The following is a 26,895-nucleotide window of genomic DNA, read 5'->3' as shown; positions in this document are numbered from 1 at the left end:
GGGACAAGCAGGCAGTTTCTGTCTGGTCCTGAAAGAAGCAAGAGCTCGCTCTCGCTCTCTGGAGGCTGCTGTTTAGGGCTATCAGACAGGTGTCTACCTGTCATTCCCTCGCGGTGTTCAAAAAGCTCAAGACTGTTAACAATTACAAGCACATAAGCCTGTGTTATTTGCTAACTAATTTTGAAGAGGGATTTTAAGTCTAAGAGGAATATTGCTTGAATTTAAACTAATAGAAATAGGTTAGCAGTATCTTAAGTATTGTTAAAATGTTAAACTGATTCATTTGTTATCATTATAACTATATTGTTAAATTTTATTTTGATGAAAGCTTCCTAGTGTCAGTAGAATCACATCTGAAGTGAAACACCTTATCCTCACATTATTGCCAAAGCAATTAAGGTCCAGTCTAACTTCATAATATACCTTGGAGTTTCTGATCCGTACCCTAACAGTACTTTATCATGATGATTAATTAACATCTGAGACATTTTTCTCTACATCAACTTCTACTGTGTAAGCTAAAACTTGTATCTGAAGAATTATATTTTTTAAAAATTCATTTGTGGGACATGAGCGTCGCTGGCGAGCCAGCATTTATTGTCCATCTTAATCAGAAAGAAGTGTCTGCTTGGGCTGATTTCTTTTAAAGAAGTTTTCTATACAGCTCTGGATGTTAACTTGTTTTACGTTGAATCTAGCATTACAAAAATACAACTTAAAAAAAAAATCTATTTTACCACAATAACAAAGAGCATTGACTCTATGCAATTTAATCTACTATTGTGCTACTGTTTTATAACAGTTGGTTTTGTTGCTCCCATGCATAAGGACTGCTGCTTAATGATGACTGAATAAGTTGAATCTGTTTTTATTACTTGGACTGTCAAATTATTGTCAGCAATTGAATTCTGCAACTCACCAAACAACAACAATTAGTATTTATAGCATCTTATTAAGTTTGGTCAAAGAAGTAATTTGAAGTGTGTCTTAAAGAAGGAGAGAAGAGAGATTTAGGGAGGCAGTTTTTGAGCTTCAGTGTTACGAATGTTGGACTTACAAAATGGTTGTTTTAAAATGCCTCCTTTGACTTGAAGTAAAATTAGGAATTCAGGAAGTGCCCCAGCTCAGAAACATGCCTAAGGGGTCTGAGAGCCATAAGGATGAAACTCATACAGAAACCAATTGATAGTTGTAACATCTGTACACAATAACTCTGAAAAGGGACACCTGCTTTGAGACACGGAGAGAGAAATCTGTGAAGAGCAGAGAAGGATTGTTTGTGTCAAAGAGCAAGTAGGATGCTTGTGGGAGTTAGTTTTCTATTCAAAAGGAAGGTGCATATTTAGGACATGGGGAAGAGGGTTTTAAATAACCTGAAGTTTGTGGGAGCAGAATGTGGTAACCTGGCTGGTACTGCATGAAAATAGCCATGTCAAGAGTTTACAAAGGCATGGATGAGAGTTATAGAATCACAGAAACCCTACAGTATAGAAGGAGGCCGTTCAGCCCATCAAGTCTGTACCAACCACAATCTCACCCAGGCCCTATCCCCGTAATCCCACATATTTACCCCGCCAATCCCTCTAACCTATACATCCCGGGACACTAAGGGGCAATTTAGCATGGCCAATGCACCTAACCCGCACATCTTTGGACTGTGGGAGGAAACCAAAGCATCTGGAGGAAACCCACGCGGGCACGTGGAGAACGTGCAGACTCCACACAGACAGTGACCCAAGCCAGGAATCAAACTCCGATCTGTGGAGCTGTGAGGCAGCAGTGCTAACCATTGTGCCACCATGCTGCCCAGTTTTTAGTAGATAAGCTAAGGCAAAGTCAAAATTGGGCAATATTTGGAGGTGTAAAATAGGTGGCCTTAATGAGGCTAGCAGAAACCTCATCCCTAGGCCAAATATAACACAAGATTACAAACCATATAGTGGTTCCTCAGATGTTTACCAGGGAGAGCAATGGAATTGGCGGTGAGGAAGCGGAGTTGTGACCAAAGATAATGGTTTCCGTCTTCCATATATTTAATTGGAGGACATTTCTGCTCATTCAATACTGGGAGAGGGTTTCAGATTCCTGTGGCATTGGGATCAGAGGTGGGGTGGTGAGACCTATACAAACTGGACGGGTTACACCTGGGCAGGACAGGGACTGATGTTCTTTAAACTAATATGGCCGGGGGATGGGATCCGATGTAAGGGTTCAGAGCAGGGGGAATCAAAAACAAGAGGAAAAGACAGCAAGGAGAATAAGAAAAGTGATAGGCAGAGAAATCAAGGGCCAGAGTCAAATAAGGACTTGGTTAAAAAAAATAGTAGGAATGGGACAAGAAGCGTTAAAAAGGCTCACCTTAAGGTTTTGTACCTGAACGCTCGGAGCATTTGAAACAAAATGGATGAATTAGTTGTGCAGATAGATGTAAAGTGATATGATATAGTTGGCATTACGGAGACGTGACTTCAAGGTGATCAAGGATGGGATCTAAAGGGCTGTTCAATGTTTATGAAGGATAGTCAGAAAGAAAAAGGTGGTGGAGTTGTATTGTTGATCAAAGAAGATATTGGTCCGATATTGAGGAAAGATATTAGCACAGACAATGTGGAATCTGTATGGGTCGAGTTACGAAATACCAAAGGGCAAAAGACATTTGTGGAGGTGGTATACAGACCACCAAACTGTAGTGGTAATGCTGGGAATAACATTAAACAGAAAATCAGAGATGCATGTGTTAAAGGAACATCTGTGATTATGGGTGACTTTAATCTGCATTTGGATTGGGAGAGTCAAATTAGTCACAGTACAATAGAGGAGGAATTTCTGGAGTGTCTATGGGATGGTTTTCTGGACCAATATGTTGAGGAACCGGCAAGTGAACAGGTAATTGTGGACTGGATATTGTGCAATGAGAGGATTAGTTGGTAATCTAGTTGAGAGAATCCTTGGGAATAAGTGACCATAATATGAAATAATTCTTTGTTAAGGTGGATAGTAACGAAGTTGATTCTGTGACCAGGGCCCTGAACCTCAATAAAGGTAACTATGATGGAATGAAACATGATGGACTGGGAAACATTACTGAAAGGAAGGACAGGCAATGACAGGCATTCAAGAAATGAGTAAGTCAGCTCCAAAAGTTGTTTATTCCTATTTGGCGTAAGAGTGAAAAAGGATCTGTGGCCAAATCGTGGCTTACAGGGAAATTAAAGATAATATTAGATTCAAAGAAGAAACATACAAATTAGAAAAAAAAAGCAATAGACCTGAGAATTGGGAGCAGTTTAAAATTCAGCAAAGGAGGACAAAAGGATTAAGAAAAGGAAAACAAGAGAATGAAAGTAAGCTAGCACAAAACGTAAAAACTGACTGTAAAAGTTTGTATAGGCATGTAAAAAGATTGACAGAAAGAACATGCATACATATTGTGCCTGTTTCAGCTAAACAAAATAAGTGACCGCCGTTCATTCCTCAGGACAAAGCCTTGACCAATCAGAGTGAAATTATCTGGTTTAAGTTTCTAACAGTGTTTGGTAACTCACTGTGAGAAACCACCAACTGGTGCATTCTTCATGACAAAGCCTCTATAAATCAGTGCACTGGCCAACCAGTCGGCACTCTCTATAACTTTGTTGTTTTCCCTTATGTTGGTATTCTTGTGAATTGTCTCCAAGTGTAAGATTAAGATCTTTGACAAAAAACAGTCACTTTTTTTAAGCAATACTCAAGATGTACCTGGAGTTTCAAAAGGTATTCAATAAGGTTAATAGGCAAAATAAGGGCTCATGGAAATCAAGCTAAGATATTAGCATTGATTGAGGAGTTGAGCCCCCTCTTCCTTCCTACCCACTCTGTCTCTTAACCCCATTCCTTGCCATACCTCTCCACCTTACTGATCTTAACCCATCCAGTCCAAGACCCCAGTTACCTGCTCCGGAGATTGAAGGCCTTTGGGTCCTTTCTTTTGCAGCAGTCCAAGCAGTTGCCAAATGATGCCTCCAACACTGCCGCAGCTGGTGGATCTTTCACTTTCAGTCTGGGAACAGTGTCCTCGCAGTCAACGTCATGGTGAAGCAGCCATGACTTTTAAAAGTGGGATTTTTTTGGAAGAAGGGATTAACTGAAAAACAACACAAATAAGTGAAAGTCAGGTCATTATAATAAAGTAGTATGTCAGCAAAGTAGGGTAAGAGAAGTAAAGTTAGCGTAAGGGAGGTAAGTTAATTGTATTCTTATATATGCATAATCTTTTGTTAAAACGGAGTAAATAAGGGTAGTCATGGTTGGAGAGTTTGCACCCGTGATATGGTCCTCCTGTGCTATGTGGCAAATCATGGAAGCTTCAGTTGTCCCTGGTGCCCACGTGCAAGAAGTGTGTACAATAGCAGCTACTAGCTAACTACATTCTGGAGCTGAGGGTGGATTCACTTTGGGCTATAGTGGCCTGTTTGGGGCCAGATCAGAAACTTCAAGATAAATTGTGAAGTTAGATTAGAACCCTTATTTTGAGGCAATGCCCCCCAGTTCTGATTTCACCCGTCAGTGGAAACAACCTCCCTGCTTTTATCTTATCTATTCCCTTCATGATTTTATATGTTTCTATAAGATTCCCACCCCCACCAATTCTTCTAAATTCCAATCAGTATAGTCCCAGTCTACTTGGTCTCCCCTCATAAGCCAACCATCTCAACTCCAGAACCAACCTAGTGAATCTCCTCTGCACCCCCTCCAATGCCAGTATATCCTTTCTCAAGTTTATTTCATGCTTGTCTTACAAATTGGGGGTGAAAATCTTGGATCAGGAATGCCTCTACTGATATCACATCCATTTAAGTGATAAAATTTGCTTAAGTATAAGAAGTTAAGATTTAAGTAGTGATTTCCAGGAACGTACTGCTTAATATGAGGTGTTTTTTTAGGGTTTCAGTAATTTAGCTGTGCAAATTCATTGTGTAAGACTTGGCATGAGCAATATGCGATTATTTTTATGAAATTTAAGATGGGAGATGATTCAAACCTATAAAGTTAATGAAAGAATCTTGGAATTGAAAATTCCTTTCAGAACCTGATGTTGAAGGAGGGCACAGTAAGAGTTTTAACAACACCAGGTTAAAATCCAACAGGTTTATTTGGTAGCAAATACCATTAGCTTTCGGAGCGCTGCTCCTTCGCTACCTCCGAAAGCTAATGGTATTTGCTACCAAATAAACCTGTTGGACTTTGACCTGGTGTTGTTAAAACTCTTACTGTGTTCACCCCAGTCCAACGCCGGCATCTCCACATCATGACTACCGTTGAAGGAGGGAACCAGGACCAAATCTCTTCCCCCCCCCCCCACTCCCAAACTCATTGGGCTAAAGTTATGAGTTGCTGAATTTTGTGTTTAAAATATACATTACAGTGCATTTAGTTGAGTGTGTTCTTCAAATAGAGCATAAAACGTTATTGCCTGATTATTGCAATTTGTAGTATTCTTTTGACTTTTCATTATATTGTTCTAATTATACTGAAAAAAATTGATGCAATTAGATATTTTCATAGTTATGCCTTTTTACATGAAAATAAACTTGCATTTATATCTTGTTTTTATTTTGGAAACATCCCAAAGTGACTACTGTTTTGTACCCAATGGTTGTATATTTTTGGAAAATCCTTAAATGTTAGCTTTCTCAAGTTTTAATGTATCAAATATGCCTGAACCTTTAAAATTCATATGAAAGATTCATTTTTCTTATTCTGGTATTGCATCTATTTCAAGGGGTCAACATGGAGCGGTTTGGAGATGAAGCTGATGTGGTGATAGTGGGTGGAGGACCTGCTGGTCTATCTGCAGCAATACGCCTCAAACAGCTGGCTGATAAACATGACAAGGAACTACGAGTATGTTTGGTGGAGAAAGCTGCACAGATTGGTGGACATATCCTTTCAGGGGCCTGCCTAGATCCAAAAGCTTTGATGGAGTTGTTCCCAGATTGGAAGGACAGAGGGGTGAGAAAATAGTTTGTGTCGAATGTGAGCTGTTTTCCTCCATAATAGCTTATTGCTAAAAATACAACTGGGAGTTGATATAGTAATACAATACTGCCTACCACTTAAAAATCAACAGCATCCTTGTAACGTACTGAGGGGGGGAAGGAGTTTAACCAATTTCCCCTCGCAATAGTAACAGCATTTTTGACGTTGGTAAAATATGACTGTGACAAGGAATAAAGTAATAGATTTCTGATTGCAGTCTACTAACCTTAAAACTTGTTATGATTACTCAGTCTTAGAACTTTACTAACAATGCTGCTCTCGTAACCTCAGCACAAAATCCTGGCTGAACACACCATTGCAGTACTGAGCTAAAAAAAGGGCTTAGGAGAGCTAGGGGGGGACATGAGAAGTCCTTGGCAGGTCGGATCAAGGAAAACCTCAAGGCTTTTTACTCTTATGTGAGAAATAAAAGAATGACCGGGGTGAGGTTAGGGCCGGTCAAGGACAGTAGTGGGAACTTGTGCATGGAGTCAGAAAAGATAGGAGAGGCGATGAATGAATAGTTTTCTTCAGTGTTCACCAAGGAGAGGGGCCATGTTTTTGAGGATGAGTGAGAGATACAGGCTGATAGGCTGGGGGAGGTAGGTGTTCTGAGGGAAGATGTATTAGCAATTTTGAAAAACCTGGGGGCCGATAAGTCCCCTGGGCCAGATGGGATATATCCTAGGATTCTTTGGGAGGCAAGGGATGAGATTGCAGAGCCTTTGGCTTTGATCTTTGGGTCCTCTCTGTCCACGGGGATAGTCATGATGTGGAGCTGCCGGCGTTGGACTGGGGTAAGCACAGTAAGAAGTCTCACATCACCAGGTTAAAGTCCAACAGGTTTATTTGGTAGCAAATACCATAAGCTTTCGGAGCACAGCTCCTTCGTCAGATGGAGTGGATATCTGTTCTCAAACAGTGCAAACAGACACAGAAATCAAATTACAGAATACTGATTAGAATGCAAATCTCTACAGCCAGCCAGGTCTTAAATGTACAGACAATGTGGGTGGAGGGAGCATTCAACACAGGTTCAAGAGATGTGTATTGTCTCCAGACAGAACAGCTAGTGAAATTCTGCAAGTCCAGGAGGCAAGCTGTGGGGGTTACTGATAATGTGACATAAATCCAACATCCCGGTTTAGGCCATCCTCATGTGTGCGGAACTTGGCTATCAGTTTCTGCTCAGCGACTCTGCACTGTCGGGTGTCGTGAAGGCCGCCTTGGAGAACGCTTAGCTGAAGATCCAAGGCTGAATGCCCGTGACTGCTGAAGTGCTCCCCCACAGGAAGAGTACAGCACAGTACAGGCCCTTCGGCCCTCGATGTTGTGCCGAGCTTTGTCCGAAACCAAGATCAAGCTATCCCACTCCCTATCATTCTGGTGTGCTCCATGTGCCTATCCAATAGCCGCTTGAAAGTTCCTAAAGTGTCCGACTCCACTATCACAGCAGGCAGTCCATTCCACACCCCAACCATTCTCTGTGTAAAGAACCTACCTCGGATATCCTTCCTATATCTCCCACCATGAACCTTATAGTTATGCCCCCTAGTAACAGCTACATCCACCCGAGGAAATAGTCTCTGAACGTCCATTCTATCTATCCCCCGCATCATCTTATAAACCTCCATTAAGTCACCTCTCATCCTCCTCCGCTCTAAAGAGAAAAGCCCTAGCTCCCTCAACCTTTCCTCATAAGACCTACCCTCCAAACCAGGCAGCATCCTGGTAAATCTCCTTTGCACTCTTTCCAATGCTCCCACGTCCTTCTTATAGTGAGGTGACCAGAACTGCACACAATATTCCAAATGTGGTCTCACCAAGGTCCTGTACAGTTGCAGCATAACCCCACGTTGTCTGCCTGATACGCTGACGTTGTCTACCTAATACGCTGCAAGAAAGGATGTCCCGAGGCATGGTACATTGGGGAAACCATGCAGACGCTACGACAACGGATGAATGAACACCGCTCGACAATAACCAGGCAAGACTGTTCTCTTCCTGTGGGGGAGCACTTCAGCAGTCACGGGCATTCAGCCTTGGATCTTCAGGTATGCGTTCTCCAAGGCGGCCTTCACGACACACGACAGCGCAGAGTCGCTGAGCAGAAACTGATAGCCAAGTTCCGCACACATGAGGACGGCCTAAACCGGGATGTTGGATTTATGTCACATTATCAGTAACCCCCACAGCTTGCCTCCTGGACTTGCAGAATTTCACTAGCTGTTCTGTCTGGAGACAATACACATCTCTTGAACCTGTGTTGAATGCTCCCTCCACCCACATTGTCTGTACATTTAAGACCTGGCTGGCTGTAGAGATTTGCATTCTAATCAGTATTCTGTAATTTGATTTCTGTGTCTGTTTGCACTGTTTGAGAACAGATATCCACTCCATCTGACGAAGGAGCTGTGCTCCGAAAGCTTATGGTATTTGCTACCAAATAAACCTGTTGGACTTTAACCTGGTGTTGTGAGACTTCTTACACGGGGATAGTGCCAGAGGACTGGAGAGTGGCGAATGTTGTTCCTGTGTTCTAGAAAGGAAATAGGAATGACCCTGGCAACTATAGGCCGGTTAGTCTTACTTCAGTGGTCAGTAAGTTAATGGAAAAGGTCCTGAGGGATAGGATTTATGACCATTTGGAAAGATGCAGCTTAATCCGGGATAGTCAACACGGATTCGTGAAGGGGAAGTCTTGCCTCACAAATTTGATTGAATTCTTTGAGGAGGTAACTAAGTGTGTGGATGAAGGTAGAGTAGTTGATGTCGTATACATGGATTTTAGTAAGGCGTTTGATTAGGTTCCCCATGGTCGGCTCATGAAGAAAGCAAGGAGGTGTGTGATAGAGGGAAATTTGCCCGATTGGATAAGTAACTGGCTATCTCATAGAAGTCATGATGTGGAGATGCCGGCGTTGGACTGGGGTAAACACAGTAAGAGTTTTAACAACACCAGGTTAAAGTCCAACAGGTTTATTTGGTAGCAAATGCCATTAGCTATCGGAGCGCTGCTCCTTCGTCAGATGGAGTGGAAATCTCCACTCCATCTGACGAAGGAGCAGTGCTCCGAAAGCTAATGGCATTTGCAACCAAATAAACCTGTTGGACTTTAACCTGGTGTTGTTAAAACTCTTACTATCTCATAGAAGACAGAGGGTGGTGGTGAATGGAAAATTTTCAGACTGGAGACCGGTTACCAGCGGTGTACCACAGGGATCAGTGCTGGGTCCTCTGCTATTTGTGATTTTTATCAATGACTTGGAGGAGGGGGCTAAATGGTGGGTCAGTAAATTTGCTGATGACACCAAGATTGGTGGAGTAGTGGATGAGGTGGAGGGCTGTTGTAGGCTGCAAAGAGACATTGATAGGATGCAGAGCTGGGCCGAAAAATGGCAGATGGAGTTTAATCCTGATAAGTGCGAGGTGATTCATTTTGGGAGGACAAATTTAAATGCGGATTTCTGAGGAATGTGGAGGAACAGAGAGATCTTGGGGTTCATATCCACGGATCTCTGAAGGTTGCCACTCAAGTGGATAGAGCCGTGAAGAAGGCCGATAGTGTGTTAGCGTTTATTAACAGGGGGTTTGAGTTTAAGAGCCGTGGGGTTATGCTGCAACTGTACAGGACCTTGGTGAGACCACATTTGGAATATTGTGTGCAGTTCTGGTCACCTCACTATAAGAAGGACGTGGGAGCATTGGAGAGAGTGCAAAGGAGATTTACCAGGATGCTGCCTGGTTTGGAGGGTAGGTCTTATGAGGAAAGGTTGAGGGAGCTAGGGCTTTTCTCTTTAGAGCGGAGGAGGATGAGAGGTGACTTAATGGAGGTTTATAAGATGATGAGGGGGATAGATAGAATGGACGTTCAGAGACTATTTCCTCGGGTAGATGTAGCTGTTACTAGGGGGCATAACTATAAGGTTCATGGTGGGAGATATAGGAAGGATATCCGAGGTAGGTTCTTTACACAGAGAATGGTTGGGGTGTGGAATGGACTGCCTGCTGTGATAGTGGAGTCGGACACTTTAGGAACTTTCAAGCGGCTATTGGATAGGCACATGGAGCACACCAGAATGATAGGGAGTGGGATAGCTTGATCTTGGTTTCGGACAAAGCTCGGCACAACATCGAGGGCCGAAGGGCCTGTACTGTGCTGTACTGTTCTATGTTCTATATGTCTGCCCTCTCATAGGTATAAAAGATCTCGAGGCACGATTTTGAAGTGCATGGGAGTTATTCTCATTGTCATCGCCTATACTTATCTCTTCACCACTGACACTATAGCAGATTAAATGGTCATCATTTCATTGTTATTTGTGGGAAATTGCTGTGTGAAAATTGTCACCGTAAGAAGTTTAACAACACCAGGTTTATTTGGTAGCAAAAGCCACAAGCTTTCGGAGCCTTAAGCTCCTTCTTCAGGTGAGTGGGAATTCTGTTCACAAACAGGGCATAAAAAGACAAACTCAATTTACAGAATAATGGTTGGAATGCGAATACTTACAGCTAATCAAGTCTTAAAGGTACAAACAGTGTGTGGAGAGAGCATTAAGACAGGTTAAAGAGATTACACATCTCTTTAACCTGTCTTAATGCTCTCTCCACTCACATTGTTTGTATCTTAAAGACTTGATTAGCTGTAAGTATTCGCATTCCAACCATTATTCTGCAAATTGAGTTTGTGTCTTTATATGCCCTGTTTGTGAACAGAATTCCCACTCACCTGAAGAAGGAGCTTAAGGCTCCGAAAGCTTGTGGCTTTTGCTACCAAATAAACCTGTTGGACTTTAACCTGGTGTTAAACTTCTTACTGTGTTTACCCCAGTCTAACACCGGCATCTCCACATCATGAAAATTGTCAGCCACATTTCCCAATATTTAAAATGGTGACTTCACTCTTACTTTTAAAAAAAAAATTGGCTGCAAAATACTTTGGGATGTCCTCAAGTTGTGAAATGTGTGAAATAAATGCAAGTTCTTTCTTTGCTTTATTAATATTCCTTGTGTCGTCTTGGAGGAAAATACTTGAGCGATCTCATTTTTGATATATAATTTCTGATTAGCAGATGTGAATATTTTAGGAAGGGTTGGACAAAATGTCCCTATAACTGATTGATGGGCTCCAGTTTTCATTTAATTTTCTAACTAATAAATGTAATAACTAAATATGAAAAGCTAATCAATATTTTTGTTAGCAGTTCGAGGAAATGCTACAGTAAGGGATATGTAATTTTTAAACTATGATTGTAGCTTAGCTAAATCTTTTGTAACTGAACAATACTTACCTAAACTAATGTGCAATTTTAGAATATCACAGCAGAATCCATACGTGCATAGAGCACGGCTAAAATAGTGGCTTTACAATGTTGAGATTCTCAAGTAAAACCAACTTCCTGTAGCTTGCTGAATTTTTTTTGAACAGTTCATCAGCCAGATCTAGAAATTATTTTGAGTTTTGTATGTTTTTCCCCCCCTTTTCATAGTTCAGTTACGCAGCTGAATTTTCATTATTGGACAACAGTCCCCATTAAATTCAATCAAGGGCAATGTGTTATTGAAAACATCTGAACCAATTTTCACACTGAAGCCTAAAACATTACAAAATTTAAATTAATTCAGAAATTATAATCAAATTCTTTAGGAATTTACTTTTAGAATTAAATCAAAGCTTGTTTATATGTGATATGTAATAACTTGTATATAACAGGCTCCACTACACACTCCAGTAAAGGAAGATGTATTTGGGATTTTAACAGAGAAGAACAGAATTCCAGTTCCAATATTACCAGGTACAGTGAATTAAATTTTATTTGTAACCAGTTTATTTGTCAAATTTGCAAAGCTGTAATAGGGAATTTTTATGCCGTGTTGCATATATTGTGAATTGTAGGAATGATTATTTGTCAAATATCTTGTGACATAAAAAAATTTGATTCTGCAGACATGGCCATTACAGCTAAAGTACTACTTAGTTCACCACCTTTAATTCATACATTTAAAACTAAGTTTCTCATATAAAATTGTGTTGTCTCACATTCCTGTTTTTTATGCAGGACTTCCCATGGTGAATCATGGAAATTATATTGTTCGTTTGGGTAATTTGGTTAGATGGTTAGGTGAACAGGCAGAAGAACTTGGTGTGGAATTGTACCCAGGGTATGCTGCTTCTGAGGTGAATAATAAACCATGTACATTTAGTTGCTTTTTTAAAATTGTTTTTAAATCTGTTCCACATATGAATTGGCAGATCTGATAAGTTTAGTATTTTATCACATGTGCATTCATCCAGAGAGATACTGGGGAAGTTCTATGTCATAAGGACTTTTCCATGGGGACTAGTTTGACGGCAAATTTTCCTAATTGACCATTCAAACTGCCCGAACCTTGTGAAAATGAACAATATCCATTTCTCAGAATTTAAAAAATATCCCACCTTATATATAATATAAAAAGAAAAAAAATATTGGAATGTTTTAATGGAGCTTTGTGGTATTATTAATCTAGATTTCATGCACCAGTACTGATTTTGGTCAGCCTTGCTTTTGATGCTCTGCAGGCTGGATTATTCAATCCATAAAATAAAAGCTCTGACAAAGGGACATCCAAACCCAAAACGTTGGCTCTATTCTCTCTCCACAGATGCTGTCAGACCTGCTAAGATTTTTGAGCATTTTCTGTTTTTGTTTTACTCAACCAATGTATGGGTATGCATAGCACATCTTTTAATGATGCATTTGTAGCTATGATTAAAACAAAATATATAATTTATTCACAAAATGTTTTCTTATTACTACAAGATATCCTTATCACAAATTGTGTCACCTGTACAAATCATTTCCTGATCTACGAAGATTTGGCATTCTGTTTGCCAAAGAAATTCAAACATTGATGAGATTAATCCCTATTAAGAAATACTTAGCAATCCTCGCACACTTGTATCATCTTCATCTGTTTTATGTTCTGCTGTTTTAAAATGATGGCACGACTTAAAGTTCAGTTTTTTTAAAAACAATCCAGATTTTGTTCCATGAAGATGGAAGTGTGAAAGGGATTTCTACCAATGATGTTGGTATTCATAAAGATGGATCACCAAAGGTAGGTTTGAATTATACATCTGTTAATGTTACTAATCAAATGTTGAATATATTTTATAGATTTATGTGAATACAAATATGTCGTTCAAAGGTTTTTTTATCCATGCAACTAATTTTTTTAAAACATAGTTCTTGGATGTGGAGAAGCCGGCATTGGACTGGGGTAAGCATAGTAAGAAGTCTCACAACACCAGGTTAAAGTCCAACAGGTTTATTTCGTAGCATGAGCTTTTTGGAGCGTTGCTCCTTCAGGTGAGTGAAGAGTTGGGCTCACAAACAGGGCATACATAGACACGGATCCAGTTTACAAAATAATGGTTGGAATGTGAGTCTTTTCAGGTAATCAAGTCTTCACAGGTACAGACAATGCGAGTGGAGAGAGGGTTAAGCACAGGTTAAAGAGGTACGAATTGTCTCAAGCCAGGACAGTTAGTGAGATTTTGCAAGCCCAGGCAAGTTGTCGGGGTTAAAGATAGTGTGACATGAACCCAAGATCCTGATTTGAGGCTGCCCCAAGTTCCGCACACCTGAGGGCAGCCTCAACTGGGATCTTGGGTTCATGTCACACTATCTGTAACCCCCACTTGCCTGGGCTTGCAAAATCTCACTAACTGTCCTGGCTTGAGACAATTCACACCTCTTTAACCTGTGCTTAACCCTCTTTCCACTCGCATTCCAACCACTATCTTGTAAATTGAGTCTGTGTCTATGTATGCCCTGTTTGTGAACGCAACTCTTCACTCACCTGAAGAAGGAGCAACCCTCCGAAAGCTTGTGCTACCAAATAAACCTGTTGGACTTTAACCTGGTATTGTGAGACTTCTTACTATAGTTCTTGGAATGTGACAGATGCTGTCAAAGCACTATTTTTCTTATTACCTGTCACTAGTTGCCCCAAGAAGGAAATGGTGGTGACTCACTTGAATCACCTCAGTTCTTGTGCTGGAGGTGTTGATTTGACAATTGCAACATTTTTGATCCATGCTATTATTGTGTATAACTTGATGGTAATATCTAGTTATGAATGATATATTACTTGGATGTGATACTATTCACGTTATCTTTTTGCTTTGTTCTTGATGGTAGAAGTATGTGTTTGAGAAGTGCTGTTGAAGTATTCATGGTGAGTTATTGCAGTGTACACAGTCGATAGAACATGCTGCAATGAAAATGCAGCAATGGTAGTAGAGGGGGGATGAATACTGAGCCCAATGACAAAAAAGACTATAATTTGCACTGCCTTCACAGGGCAACTAATGACAGACAACATGAAAAATTCCAAAAATAATTTTTTAAAATGTATTTTACAAGAAAACGTTTGTTTTGAAAGCATGCATCAAAGGTAGCTAGCTATTCCATAAGTTGAGCTTCCTGAGTATTGGTGCAGCTGCACACATCCAAATGAGTAGCAAATATTCCAGCATACCCCTAATTTGAGGTTTGTATTATATTGAGAGGCTTTTGAGGTGTCAGGAGGTAAACTACTCATTGGAGTGAGTTGCCAGGCTTTCCTAGCTACATTTTAGAGATGGTTCATCCAGTTATGGTTCTACTCAAGTTAGTGACTCTCTGGATGTTGATGGTGGTAAACACAGTAACAAGTCTCACAACACCAGGTTACAGTCCAACAGGTTTATTTGGTAGCAAAAGCCACTAGCTTTCGGAGTGCTGCTCCTTCGTCAGGTAAGTGACGAAGCAGCACTCCGAAAGCTAGTGGCTTTTGCTACCAAATAAACCTGTTGGTGGTGGTGCCAGTGAAGGTTAGGGATGGGAAACGACGTGGTGGGAGAATGGTGCTTGGATTTTATCTAGTTGGAGATGATCATTAGCTGACACTAATTATAACATCTGCTGTATGCTGGCATTATTGGGGGAGTTGAGTAGAACTGAACACTGTAGAGTTACCAATGAATGCACCTCTTTTGATAATATGATCGAGAGAAAGTAATTGATGGAGGCTATTTGTGTTGATTGATTGGCATCCCATAACCACCATTGCTATGATAATTTTTTTCCTTGACCTCTCATTGATCCCAGTTTAGCTAGTGCTCCTCGATGTCTTAACTCATTGATGTCAAGTACAGCTACTCTCAAACCCATAATAAACCAATTTCATTTTTAACTAAATGAAACATACCTTTTCAAATTTCAATTTTAAAAATTATACTACAAGAGATATAAATTCCCAGTATAACAGAAGACAATCCATGTTTCACTAATTAGAAAATGTCAGACCATTGTATTTGCATTTTTTACTTCCTTTTCTCATAAGCTGAGCGGTTCTACAAGCAACATTAGTCCTTTCCAGCAACAAAAAATGGTCTAAGTAGGTGTGGGGTGGCAGCTGGAATTAGTGGTATGATTATAATAGTTCTGGTGATTTTCTAAATCTTCATTCAGGAAAAGTCCGAGTCACTTTAAAAAAAACATTCCCCAATGTTACTGGAAATTGCATCCAATATATGCCATTTTTCCATGATAAATCCTAATTATGTCTCCTTTTGATGTGGCATGGTAAGGATTCATTGAAAATCTAGTTAAAAAAGCTTTGCAGAATAAATTGAAGCACAATTTTAAGCTACTTTTACATTGTGTGCCTTTATTTTTGGAAGGGGGATTATAGTGTACTCCGCACTGCCCCATTGTGCACTAAGTAGGTACCTTTGTTTAAGTGAACTGAAGAAATCTTGTGTATTTTCCGACTAATTTTCTCTCAATTTACAATATTTCAAAGACAATTTAAATTATTTTCTTCCAATTTTCAAAAAGGACACATTTGAAAGAGGAATGGAACTTCATGCCAAAGTGACAATATTTGGCGAGGGATGCCATGGACACCTTGCGAAGCAGTTGTACAAACAATTTAAACTAAGGGAGAACTGTGAACCACAGACCTTTGGTATAGGATTAAAAGAGGTAAATGCACTCTGAATTCTTCCATAATAGTGTTTACTATTTAGTCACTTTTTAATATTTTTGAACTTTAATTGCAGCTTGGTGAGAAATGGATGAATCTGCTAAATGGAGTGGCTTGCTCAACAGAGTGAGGATGAGAATTTGTTGAAATTGAGAATTGGGTGCCAGGGTGAAAATAGATGTTAAATAGGTTAGTAAATTTGCGGATGACACTAAAGTCGGTGGAGTTGTAGACAGTGCGGAGGGAAGTGGCAGGTTACAGAGGGACATAGATAAGCTGCAGAGCTGGGCTGAGAGGTGGCAAATGGAGTTTAATGCGGAAAAGTGCGAAGTGATTCACTTTGGAAGGAGTAACAGGAATACAGAGTACTGGGCTAATGGTAAGATACTTGGTAGTGTGGATGAACAGAGGGATCTGGGTGTCCATGTGCATAGATCCCTGAAAGTTGGCACCCAGGTTGATAGGGTTGTTAAGAAGGCGTACGGTGTGTTAGCTTTTATTGGTAGAGGGATTGAGTTTCGGAGCCAGGAGGTCATGCTGCAACTGTACAAAACTCTGGTGCGGCCACACTTGGAGTATTGCCTACAGTTCTGGTCGCCGCATTATAGGAAGGATGTGGAAGTGTTGGAAAGGGTGCAGAGGAGATTTACCAGGATGTTGCCTGGTATGGTGGGAAAATCGTATGAGGAAAGGCTGAGGGGCTTGAGGTTGTTTTCGTTAGAGAGAAGAAGGTTAAGAGGTGACTTAATAGAGGCATACAAGATGATCAGAGGATTAGATAGGGTGGATAGTGAGAGCCTTTTTCCTCGGATGGTGATGGCTAATACGAGGGGACATAGCTTTAAATTGAGGGGTGATAGATATAGGACAGATGTTAGAGGTAGGTTCTTTACTCAGAGAGTAGTAAGGGCTTGGAATGCCGTGCCTGCAGCAGTAGTGGACTCGTCAACATTAAGAGCATTCAAATGATTATTGGATAAACATATGGATGATATTGGAATAGTGTAGGTTAGATGGGCTTTAGATTGGTTTCACTGGTCGGCACAACATCGAGGGCCGAAGGGCTTGTACTGCGCTGTAATGTTCTATGTTCTATGTAAGGTGATTTAACCCAAGGAGCAACAGCAAATGAGCAAATATATAAATAACCAGTAATTAATTAGATCATAGAAACCCAACAATGCAGAAGGAGGCCATTCGGCCCATTGAGAGTGCACCCCTACCTATGCCCTATCCCCATAACCCCACATATTTATCTCTCTAATCCCTCTAACCTATGCATCCTGGGACACTAAGGGGCAATTCAGCATGGCCAATGCATCTAGCCTGCACATCTATGGACTGGGAGGAAACCCAGGCAGACATGGAGAGAACGTGCAAACTCCACACATTCGGTAACACAAGCTGGGAATTGACCCAGGTCCCTGGCACTGTGAGGTAGCAGTGCTAACCACTCTGCCACCATGCCACCTCAAAAAAACAAGAAAGAGATCTAAGGATATAACCTTAAAATTAACTAAGTAGAGCGTAAAACAACAGCAACTTGTATTTATATAATGCTTTTGATGTTATTAAACATCTCAAAATACTTCACGGGAGTGATAGCAAAACATAGAAAGGAAGAATGTGTTTGGGTAATGGTGCTTCAACAGCACTGGAGGTGATCCAAGCAGCTTCCTGTAATATTGTTAGCCCCTTGGGAATAGTAAAAGTCCGGAGCAATGTTTGAAGTTTGCCAATTTTCCACAGAGTTTCAGGGGCTAGGCAGCATATTAAAGAGCAGGATCTCAAAAGTGGCCCCAGTGCTGAATGCCATTAGGTATAGCGAATAGGTTAATACATTGCTGGAGAAACTATGCATGAGGGCGGGCTTCAGATATCTAGGGCTTTAGGGCCAGTTCTGGGACAGTGGGTAACTGTACAAGATGGACAGATTGTGCCTTCATAGAGCGAGGACCAGTGACATGCAAGGAGGTTGGTAAGGCATGTTGGAGCAGGGGATGGGAGTGGCATGTCCGGCAGATCAAACTAATTTGGCAGAACAGGAGCATCATGATGAAACATTAGAGAGAAGGTGCATAGAGGAATCGAAGAGAAAAATAAATTTTATAATTCAAGGCAGACTAAGATGGCAGTGCATTACATGCACATAAATGCATGGAGAGTTATAAATAAGCTAATCAATCTAACTGACACATCTTTAGACAGGTTAGCATGGCCAATCCACCTAACCTGCACATTGTTGGACTGTGGGAGGGAAGTGGAGCACCCAGAGGAAGCCCACACGGACACGAAGAGAACGTGCAAACTCCACACAGTCACCCAAGGCCAGAATTGAACCCGGGTCTCTGGCACTGTGAGGCAACAGTGCTAACCACCATGCCGTCCTAATGATGACCATGACACCATTGTCGATTGTTGTAAAAAGTGGTGGGGGCCTGGAATGCGCTACCAAGTAGGGTGGTGGAGGCAGACACGCTGGCATTGTTTAAGACTTACCTGGATAGTCACATGAGCAGTCTGGGAATGGAGGGATACAAATGAATGGTCTGGTTGGACCAATGAGCGGCACAGGCTTGGAGGGCCAAAGGGCCTGTTTCCTGTGCTGTCCTGTTCTTTGTTCTTTGTGTTCAAAATCATGAATGGTTTTAATGAAGGAAGTACAAAGAAACATTAGTAAACAAAGGATATATTTGAAAAACCAGAAAGAGGATGTAAAATTTTCCCATACTCACACATGGCTGACTTGCATTGGGTGGTCAAAACAAAGAGGCGGATGGTTCCACATCCAGTATACCTGCCACCTTTTCTGGTGCCAACCTTTTTCACCAGGGCAGGAAAGAAGGGGGAGTCATAATCTGGCATTCACAGTGACAGATGTTGGGCATGGTATAAAGAGGACTGCTTTAGAGTACAGAGTACAAGAATGAGATAGAGAATCTGGTGAACTGTTGTGGCAACAATGATATCTCCCTCAATGTCAACAAAGCGAAGGAGATTGTCATTGAGTTGTGGAAGCATAGAGGAGAACGTGCCCATGTCTATCTCAACGGGGATGCAATAGAAATGGTCAAGAGCTTCAAGTTTTTAGGTGTCCAGATTTCCCCCCCCCCCCCCCATGCCGACACTATAGTTAAGAAAGCCCACCAACGTGTCTCTTTTCTCAGAAGACTAATGAAATTTGGCATGTCAGCTACGACTCTCTCCAACTTTTATAGATGCACCATAGAAAGCATTCTTTCTGGTTGTATCACAGCTTGGTATGGCTCCTGCTCTGCCAAAGACCGCAAGGATCTACAAAAGGTCATGAATGTAGCCCATTCCATCACACAAATCAGCCTCCCATCCATTGACTCTGTCCACACTTCCCGCTGCCCGGCCAAAGCAGCCAGCATAATTAAGGACCCCACGCACCCTGGACGTTCTCTCTTCCACCACCTTCGGTCAGGAAAAAGATACAAAGTCTGAGGACACATACCAACCGACTTGAACAGCTTCTTCCCTGCTGTCATCAGACTTCTGAATGGACCTACCTCGCACTAAGTTGATCTTTCTCTACACCCTAGCTATGATTGTAACACTACATTCTGCACTCTCTCCTTAGCTATGTACGGTATGTTTTGTCTGTACAGCGCACAAGAAGCAATACTTTTCACTATTATAATGCATGTGACAATAAGTCAAATCAAAAACTTATAGTTTTGCAGTTCTTTTTTGTGTTTTATAGTGCGTAGGGGTTATATTTGGTAGTAAGAAAGATCCTAGAGGATTGGATATAATCTGATATCAAACATCTTCCAAAGGTTTAATTGAAAGGGTTAAGTCATGACAGGAGAGCTGCAAGCCATGGTGTGTGCCTCATGCTCCATGTGGGAAGCCAGGAACATTTCTAGTGCCCTGGGCCAGTATGTGTGCGGGAGATGTTTCCAGTTGCAACTCCTGAAAACCCGGTTTCGGGACTGGAGCGTTAGCTGGGAATGTTGTGGCGCATCCGCGAGGCAGAGTGTATCATGGATAGCCTGTATAGCGAGGTGGTCACACCGCAGGCTAAGATTCCCCAGGCAGGAAGGGAATGGGTGACCACCAGGCAAAGCAAGAGGCCAAGGCAGGAACTGCAGGAATCTCCTGAGGCTATTCCCCTGAAAAACAAATATACCTCTTTGGATACTGTTGAGGGGAACCTTTTCGGGGGTAAGCAGCAACAGCCCAAATTTGTTGCTGTTGTAGAGGGAAGGAGTAAAAGGTGTGAGAATGTAATAGTTATAGGGGATTCAATTGTAAGGGGAATAGATGAGCTTTTCTGTGACTGCAAACGAGACTCCAGGATAGTATGTTGCCTCCCTGGTGCTAGGATGAAGGATGTCCCGTAGCGGCTACAGGACATTCTGGAGGGGGGAGGGTGAACAGCCAGTGGTCATACTGCACCAATACCAATGATACAGGTTTAAAAACAAGAAACAAGGTCCTGGAAGCAGAATGTAGGGATTAGGAAAAAAGTTGAGAAGTCGGACCTCAAAGGTAGTGATCTCAGGATTATTACCAGTTGCACCTAGAATATTGTGTGTAGTTTTAGTCTCCTTATTTGAGGAAGGATGTTCTTGCTGTAGAAGGAGTGCAGAGATTCCTGGGATGACAGGACTGACGTATGACGAGCGATTGAATTGGTTAGGGATGTATTTGCAGTTCAGAAGAATGAGGGGGGATCTCTCAGAAACCTATAAAATCCGAACAGGACTAGACAGGGTAGATGCAAGAAGAACGTTCCCGATGGTGTGGGTGTCCAGAACCAGGGATCGCGGTCTGAGGATTCAGGGTAGACCTGGGGGCTGGGGTAGGCACAGTAAGTAGTCTCACAACATCAGGTTAAAGTCCAACAGGTTTATTTGGTAGCACAAGCTTCGGAGCGTTGCCCCCTTCATTAAATCTTTATAGCCTATCAGCTTGTGTTGCTACCATTAATGTCCAGGGTATCTGTACACTAAATCACCTGCCTTTATTCCATTTAAAATATTTAGGGTGTATTCATTGAACTATATCTATTACCTACTGTCCCACTGTGCTGGTTCATCTATGCCTTCCTACAGTTTTCATGATCCTAACTGCAAATTTCCATACTCCAATTTTACATTATTAGTAGGGGCTGGGTTTTACGGTTTCTGGTGGGGTGAGAGATGGAACAGGAAGTGTGTGGTAAGCTCACTCGCAATCCTGCCCCACCCTTTCAGCATGGCAAATCAAGCCTGGGCCGGCCATCTGGCAGGAAGGCAACCACCTAGCTGTGTGAAAGGGGAGGGGGGGTGTTCAATGCCCAATCGGCAGGAGTGGGGTTAGGCCATGAGCCAGAAGTTGGTCATAGCCATCCATTTAAAAGAACATTAGCATCAGATTGGCACCGAGGAAAGATCCACATGTTCAAAAATGTTATTTGAAAGAAGACCGGGAAGAAGGCAGAATCCATAGATGACACTAAAACATTGGATCAGCAGCAGGTGAGAGCATGTGTTTTTCCATTCTGGTTGTTGCGACTGTTGTGCCAGCAGTTCTCATTCAGCACTCTTGCTAGGAAGGAAAGAACATCTGAGCACATCTGTCCCATTTCCCTTCTGAATAAGGAGTGTTCAGAAAAAAAGTCATGTTCTGTGTTCTATATTTAACATTGTTTATCTCTCCACAGAGGAGAAAACTCCCCCTTTCCAACAATATACCTTTAAATCTTCACCACCCGCCACGGTAGAGAGTGGAATTTGAATTCAATAAAAAATAAATCTGGAATTAAGTGTCTATTAATGACCATGAAACCATTGTCGATTGTCAGAAAAAACCCATCTGGTTCGCTAATGTCCTTTAGGGAAGGAAATCTGCTGTCCTTCTCTGCTCTGACCTACATGTGACTCCAGAGCCACAGCAATGTGGTTGACTCTCAACTGCCCTCTGAAATGACCTAACAAACCACTCAGTTGTTTCGATCACTACAAAGTCTCATCAATGAAATGAAACCAGGCGGACCAACTGGCATCGACCAAGGCACAGGAAAAGACAACGGCAACTAGCATGATGGGACATGCGAGTAACAGATATAGTACAATGTAGAAAAATGTGAAGTAAACAGAAGAGAAGTGAATACACCTTAAATATACTAAATGGAATAAAGGCAGGTGCAGCAGGTGAGTTGGCGTACAGATACCCTGGCCATTAATGGTAGCAGCGCAAGCTGATAGGCTATAAAGATTTGGAATATTTGGTTTTGTAAACATAGGCTTAGAGTAAAAAAGCAAGTACATAGGCCATGATAAAAAATTAGCGCAGCGGGCTGGGAGAATCGGGCGTCAGCCGATTCACGGGATTCCTGTGAGCATTTGCGCCGTGCTTGTGTCTCCCAGGCCTGGATTTCAGGCAGCATCAGAAATCAGGTGGGAGGCTAGGCTAGCATTTAAATAGTACTTTACATACTATTTAAATGCTATTACTGACCCAGGACTGAATTCTCCAGGCTCACTAACCTCTCCCACCCTGCCAGTGTGTTTCACTCCAGCAGGTATTACCACAGTAGCTCCCCACCTTTGGGGAGATAGCAGCCTAACCCTGCTGGAGTGAAGGAGGGGCAATCTGGGGCCTCCTGGGGGGTCAGGTGGCAGGGGTGTATTGCCTCCTTGGCATGGGCACCATGGCAGTGCCAGCGCCAGCCTGGGTCCTCTGGCACTACCCAAGGGGCAAAGTGCACATGCCAAGGGGGCACCTTGGCACTGCCCACTGGGCACCACCAATGAGGAGGGGCCTAGGAGCAGGGTCTGGGGGTAATTGGGGGGGGGTGGTCCCGCTGCCATTGCGATCGATGGGGGCAAGAGGGAGGCCAGCAATCTGGGTGGGCTGAGGTGGAGGTCGTCACTGCGGGGGTGGGGTGGCTGGAGATCAGGGCTGGCTGGGACAGGGAGGGGGGTTCGGGGCTGGCCTGTGAATGGACGGGGGGGGGCCGCAATAGGGGTTATGGGGAGGGCAGCACTGCAGGGGTCAAACTTAAGGGCCACTGTGCATGTGCAGAGGCCTGCTGATTTCAGCCTCTCCAGTTTGAATAGACCCTGCCCACTGAAATTTAATGATATTCACACTGATGACTGCTGCAGTGCACAGAGTGTAGGAGATTCTAGAACTCCCACTGATAAAACCAGCGTGAATTACTCCAGTTTTCCCGTAAATTCAACACTTCAAATTTTTGGGGGGAGAATTCCAGCCATGATGTTCAACATGCGCAAAACTTAGTTCATCGGTGATAAATCACCGAAAGAAAACAAGTTTAGAAAAAATATTTTCTACAATGAAGTTGGTTAGCATGTGACATTCTTTCTCCTAACGATCCTAACAACAAACTGCCATACTCCAATTTTACATCATTGGTAGGGGCTGGATTTTATGGTTTCTCACGAGGTGAGAGACTTTGAACAGATATACCAACTCAAGACTGGGCATCCATGAGGTGCTGTGGGGCATCAGCAGCAGCAGAACTGTATTCCAGCACAATCTGCAAACCCGTGGCTCGGCATTTCCCCCCTCAACCGTTACCATCAAGCTAGGGGATCAACCCTGGTTCAATGGAGAGTGCAGGAGGGCCTGCGATCGATGGGGGCAAGAGGGAGGCCAGCAATCCTCTGGACTGGCCACGTAAACACTGTGGCTACATGAGCAGGTCAGAGGCTAGGAATATTGCGGCGAGTAACTCACCTCCTGACTCCCCAAAGCCTGTCCACCATCTACAAGGCACAAGTCAGGAGTGTAATGGAATACTCTCCACTCACTCCAATAACACTCAAGAAGTTTGACACCATCCAAGATAAAGCAGCCCGCTTAATTGGCATCACATCTACTCCTTCCATCACCAACACTCAGTGCACATTGCTGCTACTATCTACAAGATACACTGCAGCAATTCATCAAAGATCCTTAGACAGCACCTTCCAAACCCATGACCACTTCCATCTAGAAGGACAAGGACAGCAAATACATGGGAACACCACCACCTTCAATTTCCCCTCCAAGCCTCTCACCATCCTGACTTGGAAATATATCGCCATTCCTTCGCAGTCTCTGGATCACAGTCCTGGAATTCCCTCCCAAACGGAATTGTGGTCATCCCACGGCACATGGACTGCAGTGTTTCAAGAAGGTGACTCACCACCACCTTCTCAAGGGCAACTAGGGATGGGGCAATAAATGCTGGTCAGCCAACAATGCCCATGTCCCATGAATGAACAAAAACATCTTTCATCTGCCAGGCCAATGTGAAGGGCTGAGACCCTCGTGATTTGACAATGACTCCCTGCAACAACTCCTTCAGGTTGTGAGTGATTGGCAGGAGATCCTCATGGCAAGAGGTAACCTCTTGCAGACCAAAGAACCCAGGATGGAAGTCACAGAGGTGGTATAGATGCATCGCAAGACCTATTGTCGGAGACTGAGGTAGTGCAGGCCTCCTGGAACGCGAAGTGTTGCTGGAGAGACCTAGATGCTGAACCCCAAGCTGATGACAAGTTTCTGAAGTAATCAGACAACAGATGCTGGACATACAGCACAAGGGACTTGGAGGATCTGGAAGCACAGGCATGAACAGTGCAGAAGTCCATCCAGGCCATGGGCATTGTGATCACCTGCTGTATTAGAAGGGTGGCCTTTCCATTTAGAGACTGACAACTGTCCTGGAGGGCACAGCAGCTTACTGCTGGAATAATGACCTGCATTCCATCACCTTATCTCTAGGATTAGGTGTCCAGAGCCAAGGTGGAAGGGGGATGAGGTTCCTGGAGTCACAGCCAGGCTGCATTTCATCTGAGGAAAGCAGAAAGGGCCAAAAAGAACTCTATGTTGGTAAGTAGCTGCTGTCAACATTGGAATAGCATCTCTCGGGGTGCTCCTGATGGCAATGGCCCCTCTCCTCCGAGCTGCTGCTATTGACGTGAGTGCCACAGCAACAACTGAGACTCCTGCCAGCGTGCAGGAAGAGCCCACCATCCCGTGGCCTCCAGTAACCCGAGGACACATGCCAAAGTCATCCCAGACAAAGAGGCATAAGGGTCAACAGCTTGTCCCCAGCACAACTACCAGAGAGGAGGAAGCACCACATCAGAAAAGAATTAAGAAAACACAGTTGTCACACATGGGTTCACAAGGAAGATTGTATAGTTGGTTTCATGTCTGTGGTGTTCTTGTTTGGATTTCGATAGACTGACATCAGGGGAGTTTGTGTTTATGTGACCCTCTGAACAGACTTGTATTTTGTTCACATGCCCTGGAATTAATACGTGGGCAATATCAAAAAGAAATAAGGCATGGATGTTATTGTTGAAACAAATTCCTCGTACGTAGTTTAAACCATCACTTTATAAGAAACTCCAGTGTCTCTCTGCCATCCAAAGCCTGATGCATACTGGGTTCCACAGCTGGCTGGCATAACAACTCCTCAACACTCCAACTTATTCTGAAACTCGCCATCAGAGGATAAAGCTCATCCTTTAGATCATCCCCTGCAAGTACCTGCCTTCTCTGGAGCACCAGGTAGTGTAAGGCACAGCAGAACACGACAATTAGTGAGAGACATGCCAGGGAATATTGCACAGAGCTACCTGCACGGTCTAAGCACTAAAGTCTCAATTTAAACAGACCAGTGGTCTGTGGATTTCTCACTGGGGTCATGAGTTAGCTCTTCAGCAGATATCCCTTGTCTCCAAGAATCCAACCATCCAGTAGTTGGACAGAACATCTGTGACACCTGGGATGCCTAAGGATATACTCCCAGGATAGCAGGCATACATCTGCAGGATCCCTTGGCTAAGGCCACACACAGGTTGCACATTGGTAGAATGAAAACCATTTCTGTTCACTCGGGAATCTGGCTATACGTGCAAAACTTCTGGTTCTCTTGGCCTGACTCAATTTATCTTTGCTGAATGAAATGAAGTTATTTACACGCCTAAAGATTGCATTTCTCACTACCTTTATGCAATGGTATGTTGATGCCTGGAATGACCCCGAATTCCAAAAGGCTGCTGTTATCTTGAGAGCAACAGGCATTTGGGTGACGCCCAATCCAATTTGAACTGATCTCCTCAGCCAGAAAGGGATGTCGCTGTCTCTCTGGTGGAATACGTCTGTGAAGAAACTGGTACTCTGAGAGTAGTCTGTCTGCAAAGGCTGAAGTCTTAACCTAACATGAGTGGCCTGGTATACATAGAAATCATAGAAACCCTACAGTGCAGGAAGAGGCCATTCGGCCCATCGAGTCTGCACCGACCACAATCCCACCCAGGCCCTACCCCCATATCCCTATTGTGTCTCTTCTCCAGGCCCTTGCACAGCAACAGGTCCCTCACCTGCCTGAACTGCAGGGTGACTTGTCCCTGGACAGCTGGCTTCCTCTGTCCTACTCCTCCTTTCCACCAAACTAGAGGAGCCTTGGGTCTTCCCATGGGAAGAGATTTAACAACACCAGGTTAAAGTTCAACAGGTTTATTTGGTAGCAAAAGCCACCACTTTGGTGGCTTTTGCTACCAAATAAACCTGTTGGACTTTTAACCTGGTGTTGTTAAACTTCTTACTGTGTTTACCCCAGTCCAATGCCGGTATCTCCACATCATGTCTCCCCATGGGAGACAGCAAAGCACCGGTTCCTATACTGCAGTCCTCCACCTCAATGATGTCCCTGTGTCTTGGCCTCTTTCTCAATCTCTCCTAATTTGTTATAGAATTCTAAAGATGACAGTAATTAGATAAAGCGTAAAAGATCCAAACACTCCACCTGCAAACTCTGCTGCTACATGCAGCCATGATCCCGCTCAGAAACCTCAAACCTAATGTGACTCACTCTAAATGTTT

The 26,895-nt window shown here is 42.9% G+C and overlaps 1 protein-coding gene across 1 annotated transcript in view; it reads left to right on the top strand.

Annotated features, from left to right (window-relative positions):
* The window catches only part of etfdh (electron transfer flavoprotein dehydrogenase), a 59,122-nt gene that overhangs the window by 17,540 nt on the left and 14,687 nt on the right, over window positions 1-26,895 (top strand). The window contains exons 3-7 of the mRNA XM_078211930.1: window positions 5,762-5,991; window positions 11,732-11,813; window positions 12,078-12,196; window positions 13,042-13,119; window positions 15,888-16,034. Coding sequence (XP_078068056.1) covers window positions 5,762-5,991; window positions 11,732-11,813; window positions 12,078-12,196; window positions 13,042-13,119; window positions 15,888-16,034 — 656 coding nt within the window. The remainder of the gene's footprint in view (window positions 1-5,761; window positions 5,992-11,731; window positions 11,814-12,077; window positions 12,197-13,041; window positions 13,120-15,887; window positions 16,035-26,895) is intronic.

This window comes from Mustelus asterias, chromosome 1 (assembly GCF_964213995.1).
Source record: "Mustelus asterias chromosome 1, sMusAst1.hap1.1, whole genome shotgun sequence".
NCBI classification, from domain to species: Eukaryota; Metazoa; Chordata; class Chondrichthyes; order Carcharhiniformes; family Triakidae; genus Mustelus; species Mustelus asterias.
This window is presented reverse-complemented; position numbering and strand designations above follow the sequence as displayed.